Here is a 16,091-nt window from a genome sequence, read left to right as displayed (position 1 = left end):
CCGTGAGGGGTGAGCGTATTGTGGTTGCTTTTCAGGTGTGGTATTTTAGTTTAAGTAGGGAGTGTGTTGTGGACAATGGCTCTTTCAGAGGCTCTGAAGTTTTTGGGGGTGGAGACGGCCACACGCAGTACCTTACGGACAGAGACTAAAGGCAGACTGTTAGATTTGGCAGAAACATTTCAGTTAACATTACCTCACAAAATGCAAAAAGGTGAGGTAATTATGGCAGCGGCTAAGCATTTGAAATTACCTGAGATACAGTTTGACTCAATGGAAATGGCAAACATTCAGTTACAAATTAAACAAATGGAACAGGAGAAAGAATTAAAGCAGCTTGAATACGAAAGAGAGGAAAAAGAAAGAGAGAGAGCGGAAAAAGAAAAAGAGCGGAAAAAGAAAAAGAAAGAGAGAGAGCGGAAAAAGAAAGAGACCGAGAGAGGAAAAAGAAAAGGAGAGAGAAGGAGAAAAGAAAGAATAGCCCTAGCAGGACAAAAAGAAAGAGAAAGGGAGATACAGATCAGGGAAAAAGATAAAGAGAGAGAGTTTGAACTTCAGAAAATGGCCATGAAACATGCCAGTTAGTTAAAATTGGCAGGCGTAAAGGGAAACGTACAGTTGGATGATAGTGTTGAGGATAGTGAGGAAGACCGTCATAGTCGAAGGCTTGGTGGGGATCTATTTAAATATGTCCAAGCATGACCAAGGTTTGCTGAGAAGGAGGTAGAAGCCTTTTTCATTTCATTTGAGAAGGTAGCTAAACAAATGAAATGGCCACAGGACATGTGGGTATTATTGATTCAAACAAAGCTGGTAGGTAGGGCTAGTGAAGTGTTTGCATCACTATCAGAGGAGGTATCCGAGTCATATGAGGAGGTGAAAAAATCCATCTTAGGTGCATGTGAACTAGTGCCTGAAACCTGCAGACAAAGGTTTAGAAATTTAGGAAAAGAATTTGGGCAGACATACATGGAGTTTGAAAAGCTCACACAGAGTAATTTTGATAGGTTGATAAACGTAAAAGTAATCTGATGGGAGATAATGAGAGAGTACCTCAGATGAAAAAACAATCCAGGAGGGTGGAAAAGAAATGAAAAGTTTCAAATGTTTTCACTAATAAACTAAGCCATGTAAAGTCACAGTCTTGGTGGTTGAAGAAAAGCACTGGGAAGGCTGATGTGGTAAAACTGGGGAAGACAGTGGGGTTTGTTAAAGTGGTAAAGGAAAGCCCAAGTGAAGTGAAGGAGGTGCAAAAGATTGTACAGCCTGTTTAAGAGGTGATTGGTAAGAAGGTGCCAGATATCTTTAAAGAATTTACTTATGTGGGCAAAGTTTACTCATGTGCATCAGGAGGAGCAGGCAAAGAAGTCACAATTTTTAAGAGATACGGGAGCTAGTCAATTTTTAATGGTAAGAGATGAGGAGTTATGTAGTTTGGGAAGAATGTTGCCAGAAAAGGTGATAATATGTGGAATTCAGGGTGAGAGGAGTAGTGTTCCATTATATAAGGTAAGGTAGGAAAGTCCAGTGAAGAGTGGTGAAGTGGTATTCGGAGTAATAGAGAAACTATCTTATCCAGGAATACAGTTATAGCTGGATCGCAGGTGGGAGTGATATCTCCTGTGGAAAATCAGACAACTGAAGTGTTGAAGGACGAATAGTAACAAGGTCGCAAAGTCACAGGTTAAGACAAGAGGAGAAATCAAAGAGTGAAGATGAAGTTGAAGTGCAATTATCAGAAATAATTTTTGATCAGATGATTGAAATAGAACAAGAACAGGTGGAGGATGAGGTGGATATTTTTAATTCAGGTCAATTGGTGGAGTTACAGCAGAAAGATGTTGAAATAAAACGGATGTATCAGAAAGCACACACGGAAGAGGAATCTGCGTGTATATGGGAGTTTTATTATAGTAAAAGTAATGTCTTGATGAGAAAATGGAGACCTTTACATATGCAGGCGGATGAAAAGGGGGCAGAAGTTCATCAAGTAGTATTGCCGGTAGGGTATAGAAAGGAGGTATTGCGAGTTGCACATGAGGTACTAGTGGGAGGTCATTGGGAAATAAGGAAAATTCAAGTTAAAATACAAAAACATTTTTATTGGCCTGGACTACATAAAGATGGAGTTAAATTTTGTCAATCAAGTCACACATGTCAAGTGATAGGCAAACCTCAAGCAGTGATAAAACCAGTGTCCTTAATACCCATTCCAGCATTTGAGGAACCTTTTACAAGGGTCCTAATTGATTGCATAGGACCGCTTCCTAAAACGAAAACTGGGAATCAATATCTTTTGACGATAATGGATGTGTCTACTAGGTTTCCAGAGGCCATTCCAGTACGTAATATTACAGCTAAAAAGATTGGTGAGGAGTTACTTAAATTTGTTATTGGATATAGACTACCCACAGAAATACAATCGGATCAAGGATCAAATTTTATCTCTAGGTTATTCAAGGAAGTTATGGATAGCTGAGGAATAAAACAATTTAAATCAACTGCGTAACATCCAGAATCGCAGGGAGCGTTAGAAAGATGGCATCAGACATTAAAGACAATGTTGAGGGCTTATTGTCAAGATTATCCAGAGGGTTGGGACAAAGGAAATCCATTTGTACTGTTTGCAATTTGGGATGTACCTCATGAGTCAACCAAATTTAGTCCTTTTGAACTAATTTTTGGTCATGAGGTTAGAGGACCACTTAAATTGATTAAGAAAAAATTGATGAGTGAGAAATCGGAAATTTTAGGGAACGATTAAATAGAGCAGGTGAATTGGCTGGACAAGATTGAAAAGTTGCACAAAATGTTATGAAACGGGTAGCCGACAAGAAATCCAAAGTTTGTAGTTTTGTCTGTGGAGATAAAGTTTTAGTATTGTTACCAGTGGTAGGTGAACCTTTAAAAGCAAGGTTTTGTGGGCCTTATCGAATTGAAAGGAAATTAAGTGAGGTGAACTATGTGGTAAAAACGCCAGATAGAAGGAAAAGGTACTTTGAAAGGGAAGGTGAGAAAAAAGAGATTTAAATGATTTTAACTCAAAGTGATGAACCAAATCCAGATGACTGTGAATTTAACGTACCGCAAATTAAATTGGAAAATGAGGATGGTCTTAAAAATTGGGATACGTTGTTGAGTTACCTTTAGAGGAAAAACGGACTGACTTGAAAGAGCTACTGATATCACGTGGGCAACTTTGCAGAGATAAATTGGGAAGTACTAAAATGGCTATACATGATGTAGATATGGGAAATGCTGTTCCAAGCAAACAACATCCATACAGACTTAACCCTTTAAAATTCCCAAGGTTATCAAAGAGATTGAGAGTATGCTTAAAAATGTCATAATTGAAGTGGGTTCACCCATAGTGATGGTAATAAATCAGACGGTACCCAACGGTTGTGCTATAGAAAGGTTAATGCAGTTACAAGAACGGCGTCTTTTCCTATCCCACGTTTGGAGGATTGCATTGAGAAAGTGGGACAATCAGCTTTTATTTCCAAACTGGATTTACATAAAGGTTACTGGCAGGTACCTTTATCTGAAAGGGAAAGGAGATTTCAGCTTTTCTGACTCCAGGTGGTATATACCAATTCAAAGGTATGCCATTTGGCAAGAGAAACGCCCCAGCCACATTTAAAACATGATGGTGTTACTCGATCGACTTCTGGAGGCGGGTTTGGTGGTAAACCTAGCCAAAAGTGAATTTGGAAAAGCCCAAGTCACTTTCCTTGGCAATATAATCGGACAAGGTCGAATGGTCACACGGGATGTGAAATGCGCCGGAAGCCCAGCAAATCATGTCCACTTGAAGCTTAAAGGGTGTTGGCAGAGTTTGCTAAGGCACTGTCCACGGTGCTAAAAACACGGGTGGGGCCGAGACCGGAGGTAGCGACCTTTGGAGTGTCAGAAGAGTCGGGAGTTCAGGGGGCGAAAGAGGCTGACGTCTTGGTCTTTGCCTCCCTGTTGGCCCGGAGATGGATCTTGTTAATGTGAAGGGACTCAAGGTCCCGGAGTGTAGAAACCTGGCTTAGAGACATGGCTGGGTTTCTCAGTCTCGAGAAGATAAAGTTCGCCTAAAGAGGGTCAATGGTCGGGTTCACCCGGAGGTGGCAGCCGTTCGTTGACTTTCAGCAGGTGCAGTATTCCAAGGGGGGGGGGGGGGAGCGGATTGTTGTTTTATGGTTGGGGTGTACGAAGAGTGGGATGGGGTGGGGGAAATGTTAATTATACCATGTTGATGTCATTGTTGATGTTATTTTTATAAAATTTTCAAATACTTTAATAAAAATATGTTCTAAAATAAATAAATAATTCTTAAATCGCATTGGTTAACCCTACTTGTGGTGATATGTACACAGAGATATATAAAGGATTAATGACTACATCATAGCGTAAGACAACCACTAGATGGCAGCACTAGATTCATGTATAAATATGTGAACTCAAAGATCTTGGGGCTCTTTAAACCAGCAGTGACTACACAGCATAGTGTTAGAGAGATAGATCACAGCATAGTTAGCACGTGTAGTTGAGAATAGTTCATACTTTATTCTGGATTACTTAATCACTGGTTATAGTTCTGTAAGAGTGAACAAAATCACCATTAATCAATTTGTTATTCATTAAATCTATTTTGCTTTGAGTTGAAGATTGATGGAGCGCGATTCTCCCAACGGGAGACTGAGTGCCGACGCCGGAGTGAAACCCAGAGTGTTTCACTCCGGCGTCGGAGGCCGCTCCTTGCACCCTATTCTCCCCCCCCCCCCCCCCCTCCCCACCAGGGGGCTGGGAGCGGCGGTCCGTGAATCCCGAACGCCCTCCCTTGAGGCTTGTGTCAAAGTGGCGCGCCGGGAATGACGCGGTCGGCGCCGCCGAAGTGATGTCAGCCGTGCATGCGCGGTTGCCGTCTTCCCCTCTGCTGCCCCCGCAAGACATGGCGGCTTGATCCTGCGGGGCGGCGGAGGGAAAAGAGTGCATCGTTTACAGATGCCGGCCCGACGATCGGTGGGCACCGATCACGGGCCAGACATCTGCTGAGCACGCCCGTGGTTCTCATTCCTCCCTCCGCCCCACACAGGCCCCACACTCACCTGTCGCGCTCTGTTCACGCCGGCAGCAACCAGGTGTGGTTGCGCCGGCGTGAACCGGTCGAGTTCGGCAGGCCGCTCGGCCCATCCGGGCCGGAGAATTGCCGGTCGCCGTGAGAAACGGCGAGCGGCGATTCTCCGAGCTGCGTGTCGTAAAACGCGACACGCCATTTTTGGGGGCGGTGGGAGAATCGCGGGGGGTGCCAGGGCAGCGTGGCATGATTCGCCCGGCCCTCCCGCGATTCTCCCACCCGCCGTGGGGAGCAGAGAATCGCACCCATGGTGTCTTGGGAATCACACAATCAGACCATTCTGGAAATATAAAGCAAGGAGTAACGACAAGTTACCAACATGTAATATAACACTACGAATCAGGTTCTAGATCTTATGTATATCAAAATATCTAATCACAGTGCATTCCAGTGCAAACTCCAACAGAAAGTCTGTGAGCAAGTGTAATTAATGTGTAACACCACTGTTGACCGCAAAATCTGGCCTATTTTATTTGTAAGAAAGAATCCCAAACTTTGACAGGGAAACAAACCACTGACTTGATTTGGAGTTTCAAAGAACAAAGAAAAGTACAGCACAGGAACAAGCCCTTCAGCCCTCCAAGCCCCCTGACCATGCTGCCTGTCCAACCAAAAACCTTCTACACTTCCAGAGTCAGTATCCCTCTATTCCCATCTTATTTTTGTGGTTGTCAAAAAGCCCCTTAAATGTCACTTCCGGTGGCGGTGATGCGGAGCTAAGCCGCACGTTCGGCAGCTCCTGCTTTTTTTGGACTTTCGGGCTCTTTTAAGAGCCCGCAACGGCGCTTTTTAAAACTTTTCCCCAGGGGGAAACACAGCCAGTGTGCCCAGCGACTGGTGGATGGACTGGACTCGCAGTGGAGCGGTCCAAAAGTCGGCTCTACAGCAGAGGAAGGCGAGAGGCAGAAAAGGCAAGATGGCGGCAGGCGGGGAAGCAGCAGCAGCGTGGCAGCAGTGGGCGCGGGAGCAGCAGGAGCTGCTTCAGCGCTCCTTCAAGGAGCTTAAAGCTGAAATCTTGGAGCGGTTTAAGGCCTCGCTGGACAAGCTGGTAGCGACTCAGACGGCCCAGGCCGTGGAGGTTTGGGAGCTGCAGCAAAAGGCTTCGGACAACGAGGATGCGCTTTTGGACCTGGCAGTGAAAGTGGAGTCGCACGAGGCGCTGCACAAGAAATGGCTGGCGAGGATGGATGCGATGGAGAACTGCTCCTGCCGGAAGAATCTGCGGATTTTGGGCCTCTCAGAGGGGCTGGAAGGATCAGATTTGGAGGCCTATGTGATCCTAATGTTGAACTCGCTGATGGGTGCGGGGTCGTTTCGTGGTCCCCTGGAGCTGGAGGGCGCCCATTGAGTGCTGCAGTGGAAGCCGAGGCCGAACGAGCTGCCCAGGGCGGTACTGGTCTGTTTTCACCGCTTGGTCGACTGGGAGTGCGTGTTGAGATGGGTGAAGAAGGAGAGGAGCAGCAGGTGGGAGAACACGGACGTTAGGATTTATCAGGACTGGAGCGCGGAGGTGGCGAAGAGAAGGGCTGGCTTCAATCGAGCGAAGGGGGTGCTTCATAGGAAGGGGGTGAAGTTTGGCCTTCTACAGCCGGCTCGCCTCTGGGTCACTTACAAGGACCGCCAGCTCTATTTTGACTCTCCGGAGGAGGCCTGGGCTTTTGTCCAGGCAGAGAGCTTGGACTCGAACTGAGGACTGGGGAAAAATGTACTTTGTTTGGAGGCTTTGCCCTCCTGGGTATCCTGTTGTTTATATTGGCTGTGTTTGCTGATTGATGTTGCCTGTTCGTTTTCACTATTTTGGTTTTTTCGGGGTTGTTTTCTGGGCTGTTGTTTATTTACTGTGGTGTTTTTGTTTTGTTTTGTCCACTGGTCGGTTGGGGAGTAGTTTGGGGTCCCGATGGGTCATGTGTCCGTCTTTTTCCCGTGTGTTGGGTTGAGGGGCGGAGCTCGGGTTGGAAGCGCAGGCTTTCTTCCCGCGCCAGAGGAATTGGGGGCGGGGCCGGCGCTGGTAGGGAGGGATTGGTGGCTGTGTTGTTGCGTCGGGGGGGGGGGGGGGGGGGGGGGGGGGGGGGGGTGTCGTGGTTATGGCGGGAGTAGCAGGGGTCAGCAGAAGTCAGCTGACTCACGGAAGCACAATGTTAGGGGTAACGCAGCCGGGGGGGGGGCCTAGCTTGGGGGGGGGGGTTTGGGGGGAGGAAGAAGGGTGGGGGTATCGGGTTGTTGATGCAGGGACTGTGAGGGAATGGAGGGTGAAGGGGAGGGTTGGGAGGGGGTCTGCCACCGTGGGGAGCGGGCTTGGGGGGTTCCCTGGGCGCGTGCGGGTTGAGGAAGAGCTATGGCTGATCGGCGTAGGGGGAGGGGGATGGCCCCTCCGGGTTCGGCTGGTCACATGGAACGTGAGGGGGCTGAATGGTCCAGTGAAGCGATCCCGGGTCTTGGCTCACTTGAGGGGGTTGGGAGCGGATGTGGCTATGCTCCAGGAGACGCACCTCAGGGTTACGGATCAGGTGAGGCTAAGAAAAAGTTGGGTGGGACAGGTGTCTCACTCGGGGCTTGATGCGAAGAACCGTGGTGTGGCAATTTTGGTGGGTAAGAGCCTATTGTTCGTTGCGTCCAAAGTGGTGGCGGATAGTGCAGGCGGATATGTGATGGTGAGTGGGAGACTTCAGGGGGAGCGGGTGGTCTTGGTTAATGTTTATGCTCCCAACTGGGATGATGCGGGCTTCATGCGGCGTATGCTGGGTCTGATCCCGGACCTGGAGACAGGGGGATTGATCCTGGATGGGGACTTTAACACGGTGCTGGATCCGGCTCTGGATCGCTCGAAGTCTAGGACGGGCAGGGGGCCGGCAGCGGCCCTCGGTGCTGAGGGGGTTCATGGATCAGATGGGGGGGGGGGGGGGGGGGGGGTGGACCCTTGGAGGTTTTTGGAGCCGGGGGGTAGGGAGTTCTCCTTTTTCTCCCACGTTCATAAGGCGTACTCCCGGATTGATTTTTTTGTGATTAGCAGGGCGCTAATCCCGAGAGTAGTGGGGGCGGAGTATTCAGCGACAGCCATTTCTGATCATGGAGTGGATCTGGATCTGTGGAGGCTGGATGTGGGGCTTTTGGCAGAGGAGGAAGTGTGCGGGCGGATCTGTAGGGGCATAGAGGGGTATCTAGAAACCAATGATAATGGGGAGGTGCAAGCTGGGGTGGTTTGGGAAGCGCTAAAGGCAGTAGTCAGAGGGGAGCTGATATCCATTCGGGCGCACAGGGAGAGGGGGGAGAGGGCCGAGAGGGAGAGGCTGGTGGAGGAAATGGTACGGGTGGATAGGAGGTATGCAGACACCCCGGAGGAGGGGCTTTTGAGGATGCGGCGCAATCTCCAAGCGGAGTTTGAGATACTGACCACCCGGAAGGCGGAGGCGCAGTGGAGGAGGGCGCAGGGGACGGTATATGAGTACAGGCTCACCAGCTCCGGAAGCGGGAGGCAGCTAGAGAAATTGGGGGAGCCACGGATGCAGGAGGGAATTTGGTGCGGGGTGGAAAGGACATCAATGGGGTGTTCAGATCCTTTTACGAGGGGCTGTACCGGGCGGTGCCCCCCCCAGGGAAGCAGGTGGGATGGACCGCTTTTTGGATAGGCTGGAGTTCCCAAGAGTAGGGGACGAGCAGGTGGAGGGTTTGGGGGCCCCAATCGAGTTGGGAGGAGCTGGTGGAGGCGTTGGGAAGTATGCAGACAGGGAAAGCGCCGGGGCCTGACGGGTTCCCGGTGGAATTTTACAAGAAATTTTCAGATTTGCTGGGCCCTCTGCTTGTGAGGACCCTGAATGAGGCTAGGGAGGGGGGAGCTCTGCCCCCAACGATGTCCAGGGCAATTATCTCTTTGCTCCTAAAGCGGGGCAAGGACCTCCTTCAGTGTGGGTCTTACAGGCCGATCTCGCTCCTTAATGTAGATGTCAAGTTGTTGGCAAAGGTGCTGTCCAGGAGGGTGGAGGATGTGGTCCCGACGGTGATTCATGAGGATCAAACGGGGTTTGTAAAGGGGAGACAACTGAATACCAACGTGCAGAGGCTCCTTAACGTCATGATGATGGCGCCGGCAGCTGGGGAGTCAGAAATAGTGGCGTCGTTGGAAGCGGAGAAAGCTTTTGATAGGGTGGAGTGGAGTTACCTGTGGGAGGTGTTGCGGAGGTTTGGGTTTGGTGAGGGGTTCATCAGCTGGGTGAGGTTGCTGTACAGCTCCCCGGTGGCGAGTGTGGTGACGAATGGGAGGAGGTCAGTGGACTTTCGGCTTTCCAGGGGGACGAGGCAGGGGTGCCCTTTGTCTCCCCTGCTCTTCGCGTTAGCGATTGAGCCCCTGGCCATGGCGCTGAGGGACTCGAAGAGTTGGAGGGGGATTGTGCGGGGGGGGGGGGAGGGAGGAGCACCGGTTGTCGCTGTACGCAGATGATCTGCTGTTGTATGTCACGGCTCCGGCTGAGGGGATGCCAGAAGTGCTGAAGATACTTGAGGAGTTTGGGGACTTCTCGGGCTACAAGCTCAATGTGGGGAAAAGTGAGCTGTTTGTCCTGCACCCGGGGGATCAGGAGAGGGAGATAGATGAACTCCCGTTGAAGAGGGCTGAGAGGAGCTTTAGGTATCTTGGGGTCCAAGTGGCTAGGACCTGGGGGGCCATGGGGGGCTTAACTTTTCGAGGCTGGTGGGGCAGATGAAGGAGGAGTCTAGGAGGTGGGATGCGCTGCCGCTTTCGTTGGCGGGCAGGGTCCAGTCGATTAAGATGACGGTGCTCCCGAGGTTTTTGTTTCTTTTCTAGTGCCTCCCCATATTGATCCCAAAGGCTTTTTTCAGAAAGGTGAATAAGTCGATTCTGGGGTTCGTGTGGGCGCTGAAGGCCCCGAGAGTAAGGAGGGTATTTTTGGAGCGAAGAAGGGAGGTAGGGGCCTGGCGCTGCCCAACCTGTGTGGATATTATTGGGCGGCGAACGTGGCGATGATTCGCAGGTGGGTGACGGAAGGGGAGGGTGACGCATGGAAGAGGCTGGAGGTGGCATCCTGTGCGGGTACGAGTCTGGAGGCCTTGGTGACGGCCCCACTTCCACTCCCCCCAGCAAAGTACTCCACGAGTCCGGTGGTGGTTGCATCCCTCACAATCTGGGGACAGTGGAGGCGGCATAGGGGGGAAGTGAAGGCCTCAGTTTGGGCCCCGGTACGGGGCAATCACCGTTTTGCGCCAGGGAGAACGGGTGGGGGATTTGGGAGTTGGCAAGGGCAGGCATCATACAATTTGGGGACCTCTTCTTGGATGGGAAGTTCGCAATTCTGGAGGAGCTGGTGGAGAAGTGGAACCTCCCCCCTGGGAACGGGGTGGGAATTCCTCCTCCTCTTGCGCACGGCTCAGCCTAATTCAGCTGAAGGTGCTGCATAGGGCTCACATGACAGGGGCAAGGATGAGCCGGTTCTTCGGAGGGGAAGACAGGTGCGGGAGGTGTTCGGGAGGCCCAGCGAACCACACCACAAGCTCTGGGCTTGTCCGGCCTTGGAGAGGTTTTGGAAGAGGGTGGCGGGGACTTTGTCGGAAGTCGTCGGGTCTAGGGTCAAGCCGCGCTGGGGGCTCGCGATCGGAGCCGGGAGTGCAGGAGGCGAGAGAGGCCGGCATTCTGGCCTTTGTGTCTCTAGTAGCCCGGCGCAGGATTCTGTTACAGTGGAGGGCCCCGAGTTCGGAGGCCTGGATCAACGACATGGCTGGGTTCATCAAGTTGGAGAGAATGAAGTTTGCCCTGAGGGGGTTGGTACAGGGTTCTTTCGGCGGGTGGCAGCCCTTTCTCGACTTCCTGGCTAAGGGTAGAGAGTGGTCGGTCTCAGCAGCAACTGGGGGGGGGGGGGGTGGGTTGGGGATGGTTAGGGGGTTTGTTTTGCGGCGGTGGGTTTGCTATTTTTTTATTTTCTTCTTTCCTGTATTTCTGTTGGTTTTTTGTTATTATTTATTGGGGGGGGGTGAGTTCTTTTCTTGAGTTGGTGTGGAAACACGCCTTGTTTGTTTTAAATTGTGGGGAGAAAATTTGTTATTGAAAAACTTGAATAAAAATTATTTAAAAAAAAAATCATATCTGCTGCCACTATCTCCTCTGGCAGCGAGTTCTAGGCACTGACTGCCCTCTGTGTAAAAAACGTCCCTTGCATATCTCCTCTAAACTTTGCTCCTCACACCTTAAACCTATGTCCCCGAGTAATTGACTCTTCCACCCTGGGAAAAAGCTTCTGACTATCTACTGTGTCCACGCTCCTCATAATTTTCTATCAGGTCGCCCCTGAACCTCTGTGAGAACAAACTGAGTTTATCCAACCTCAACTCACAGCTAATGCTAACTTTCGAGATGCTCAAACATCAAATGAAAAGTACAAAATGACCTGCACCTTTCCAACAAATGGATAACTATAGACAGTCAATACCAGGGGGAGAACGAGCAGAAAACTAACATTGCTATGAGTAGTGCCGCACACGTTTAAAAAAATAAATTTAGAGTACCCAATTCTTTTTTTTTCCAATTAAGTGGCAATTTAGCATGGCCCAATCCACCTACCTGCACATCTTTGGGTTGTGGGGGTCAGACCCACACAGACGCAGGGAAAATGTGCAAAATCCACACAGACAGTGACCTGGGGTTGGGATCAAACCTGGTCCTCGACTGTGCCACCCCGAGTAGTATTTAACACACATGACATATCTTGAAGGCCAATGTCACAAAACATTAATAATAATTAAATCACTTACCATTTGTTTCATGGCATTGAACAATAACCTTCTCCCAGATAACTTCTCAAAATCAGCAACAATCCAGATGGTCACTGCATAAATTACGTCTTCATCTGGTGAGTAAGAAATACTATAATGACTGCTGGAATGCTGAGTAATAATATTTTGTGGACATATAATTATATATATAATTAGCCTAGAAAACCCGAAGTTAAGAGATTATCCAAGCCAAGTTACTGGTAGCCTATTATTGTCTTAGCTTCTAGATATATAAAAGAATGGCTCAAATCTGTTTAGAAACATTGAAACATGCATGAGAAAAGCTGCGGGCAGGATCCAATTCTCAGATTCCATCCCTTATTTCCATTGTGTGGCATTTTTAAAGGTGTGGGATCAGGGTGGGGATTACAAGGCGACACACAGAAATTCTATTATCAGTGGTTCCAGTGCAGGAGAAAGTGATTTCAAACCTCCAGCTTCAAATTTCCATATCTTCTGAAGAAGGCGTAATTCACACCAGCTCAGAAATGTTGTGAACCATGGGAGATGTCTGTTCTGTCGTTGGGAATCCTTTGATGGGTAAATTTAAAATGTATTGCGAACTTCACATATCATAATGCAATGCTGTATGATAAGTTGCATTATGTTTATAAATAAGAAGCCTTACAACACCAGGTTAGAGTCCAACAGGTTTATTTGGAATCAAGAGCTTTCGGATTGTAGCTCCTTCACCAGGTGAGTGAAGAGGTAGGTTAAGTGATTAAGGAGTTCGGGAAAGTGAAAACTCTTTTGCTTTTGCCTTTTCTAACTTTTTCAGCCTGTAGGGATTGTTTTTTGCTCAACTACAGCGGTAGAAGCTAACTGGTGAGTATCTGGTAGGTAAATGGTTAAGGTCTATTACGTTCTGAATGTTTAAAAATAAGTCAAACTGGTGGTATGGTTAATAAAATATATCTTAAAAAGTAAATTAGGTGAACAATATAATTAAGTAATAATTGAAACACATTAAGGATGGCAGAGCAGGTGATGGGTCAGGGCCACAGCAGTTGGGAGACACTGAGGGCAGCACGGTGGTGCAGTGCTGCCTCACAGCGCCGAGGTCTCAGGTTCGATCTCAGCTCTGGGTCACTGTCCGTGTGGAGTTTGCACATTGTCCCCGTGTTTGCGTGGGTTTCACCCCTACAACCCAAAAGATGTGCAGGGTAGGTGGATTAGCCACGCTAAATTGCCCCTTAATACTTCTGGTGGCGACATTTCATAGTTCCCGCCTGTGATGGACTTTTGGACCTTTTCCTCCGGATTTTATTGGATGAATCGGTGGAGAGTGAGACGGTGAAGAGAAGTCCCTGCTCCAGTGCATAGAGGGACCGGAAGTGGCTGTGTGAGAAGACAAAGTTTTACAAGAAAGACGCGTGCAGAGCTGGCAATGCGGGAAGATATAGCGAAGCAGCAGGGCCACGGGGAGATGGCACAGTGGTCGACGGAGCAGCTGATGAAGTTTTTTGAAGATTGCTTCGCCAAGCTTAAGAAGGACACGCTGGACCCGATCAAGGCTTCGATTGATCAGGTGGTGCAGAATCAAGAAACCCACGGACGTGCGATTCAGGAGGTGGAGAAAAAGGTGTCTGAGCACGAGGGATACATAACCGTGCTGGAGACCAAGGTGGAGATGATGAATGACCATCAGAAAGGAATGCAGGAGAAGCTGGAGGATTTGGAGAACAGGACAGAGAACAGAATAGGGCAGCACGGTAGCACAAGTTGGTAATACTGTGGCTTCACAGCGTCAGGGTCCCAGGTTCAATTCCCCGCTGGGTCACTGTCTGTGCGGAGTCTGCACGTTCTCCCCATGTCTGCATGGGTTTCCTCCGGGTGCACCGGTTTCCTCCCACAGTCCAAAGATGTGCAGGTTAGGTAGATGGCCATGATAAATTGTGCTTAAGTGACCAAAAGAGGTTGGGAGGGGTTATTGGGTTACGGGGATAGGGTAGAAGTGAGGGCTTAAGTGGGTCGGTGCAGACTCGATGGGCCGAATGGCCTCCTTCTGCACTGTATGTTCTATGTTCCAGGAGGCAGAACCTGAGAATCGTCGGCCTCCCGGAGGGCAGTGAGGGATCGGATTAGAGGGCCTATGTGACGAACATGTTGGTGAAGTTGATGGGGCTGAGGCATTCCCACGGCACCTGAAAGTGGATAGAGCGCATAGAGCCCTCGCAAAGAAGCCCAGAGCAAACGAGCCGCCGAGGGCGTTGGGGGTACGTGTGCACCGGTTCCTGGACACGGAACACATTCTGTGGTGGGCCAAGAAAGAGCGGAGCAGCAGGTGGGAGAATTGTGAGCTGCACATTTATCAAGACCTTGGTGCGGAGTTGGCCAAGAGGCGAGCCGGATTTAATCGGGCAAAATCCGCCGTCTTTAAGAAGGGGGTGAAATTCAAGATGGTGTACCCAGCGTGTCTGTGGGTCACTTATGAGGACCGGGAATTCTACTTTGGAACACCGAACGATGCATTGACTTTCATCAAGTAAAAAAGACTGGATGTGAACTAAAGACACTGAGCTTTGGGGAGAGTATTGCAATGGCGATTTGTTTTTTCTTGATAAACATTTTATTGAGGTATTTCTGGTTTTACAGCGACAAATTAAACAATATACGCAAGTATATAAACATAGTGCAAAAAGCCTGCTTCCTCCCTTACAGGTCTCGCCTTTGTTAACCCCCTACTCTAAACTAAACTAACCCCCCCCCCCCCCCCCCCATCTGTTGACGATTAATTTTCTGCGAAGAAGTCGACGAACGGTTGCCACCTCCAGGCGAACCCGAACAGTGACCCTCTCAAGGCAAACTTGATTTTCTCCAAACGGAGAAAGTTATGTCAGTTAGCCAGGTCTCCGACTTTGGGGGCTTTGAGTCCCTCCAAGCTAATAATATCCATCTACGGGCTATCAGGGAGGCAAAGGCCAGAACGTCTGCCTTTTATTCGATTCCCCTCGCCAATCCAAATTTCTCCTCCAGCTCCCTCAAGCTAGGAAAGCTCCCATCTATGAACATAACCCCCATCCTCTCAATTCCTGCCTTCTGCCATCTCCGAAACCCCCCGTCCATCCTTCCCGTGGCAAACCGGTGGTTTGCAGATTGGGAATCAGACCGATGCTCCCTCCACTCCCACATGCTTCCTCCATTGCCCCCAGACTCTCAGGGCTGCCACCACCACGGGGCTGGTGGCGTACCGTGCCGGCGGGAACGGCAGAAGCGTCGTTATCAACGGCCCCAAGCTGGTGCCCTTACATGAAGCCACCTCCATACGCTTCCATGCCGACCCCCCCCTTCACCCACTTCCTGATCATGGCTATATTCGCCGCCCAATAATAACTGAAGTTTGGCAGCGCCAGCCCGCCCTCTCCCCGACTCCGCTCAATCGCGGGATCTTGCCCGCCCAATCAAAGCCTGTGATAATTTTGTTAACCCATTTAAAAAAGGTTTGTGGAATAAAGATGGGGAGACATTGGAACACAAACAGGAATCTCGGAAGGACCGTCATCTTCACCGTCTGGACCCTCCCAGTTAGCGACAACGGGAGGGCGTCCCACCTCCGAAAATCGTCCTTCATTTGGTCCACCAACCGGGCCAGATTAAGTTTGTGTAACCGTTCCCATTCCCGCGCCACTTGGATGCCTAGATACCCAAAACTTCCCACTGCCACTCTAAACAGTCGCCTCTCCTGTCCCCTTGCCTGGATCGCGAACATCTTGCCTTTCCCCATATTTAGTTTGTACCCTGAAAACCGGCCAAATTCCCCCAGAATCCTCATGATTTCTTCCATCCCCTCTGCTGGGTCCGATACATAAAGGAGCAGGTCGTCTGCTTAAAGTAAGACTCCGTGTTCCATTCCTCCCCGGACCTGCCCCTTGAGGCTCTCAACGCAATTGTCAGCGGCTCTATAGCTAGCGCAAACAATAGTGGGGAGAGGGGGCACCCCTGTCTCATCCCCCGATGTAGCCTAAAATAGTCTGATATTGTCCTATTTGTCCGTACACTCGCCACAGGAGCCTGATACAGCAACCTGACCTAGTCGATAAAGCCCCGCCCAAATCCTAACCATCCCAGTGCCTCCCACAGATATTCCCATTCTACTCGATCAAAGGCCTTCTCTGCGTCCATTGTGACCAGTACTCCACCTCCCTACCTTCTAGGGGCATCATGATCGCATTTAGTAACCTTCTTACATTGG

The 16,091-nt window shown here is 49.6% G+C and overlaps 1 protein-coding gene across 5 annotated transcripts in view; it reads right to left on the bottom strand.

Moving 5' to 3' along the window:
- The window catches only part of uggt2 (UDP-glucose glycoprotein glucosyltransferase 2), a 625,263-nt gene that overhangs the window by 166,887 nt on the left and 442,285 nt on the right, over nucleotides 1-16,091 (bottom strand). For all 5 annotated transcript variants that reach the window (XM_038817830.1, XM_038817832.1, XM_038817829.1 and 2 more), the window contains one exon: nucleotides 11,879-11,973. In XM_038817830.1, coding sequence (XP_038673758.1) covers nucleotides 11,879-11,973 — 95 coding nt within the window. The remainder of the gene's footprint in view (nucleotides 1-11,878; nucleotides 11,974-16,091) is intronic.

The sequence above is a fragment of the Scyliorhinus canicula genome, chromosome 14 (genome assembly GCF_902713615.1).
Source record: "Scyliorhinus canicula chromosome 14, sScyCan1.1, whole genome shotgun sequence".
NCBI lineage: Eukaryota > Metazoa > Chordata > Chondrichthyes > Carcharhiniformes > Scyliorhinidae > Scyliorhinus > Scyliorhinus canicula.
This window is presented reverse-complemented; position numbering and strand designations above follow the sequence as displayed.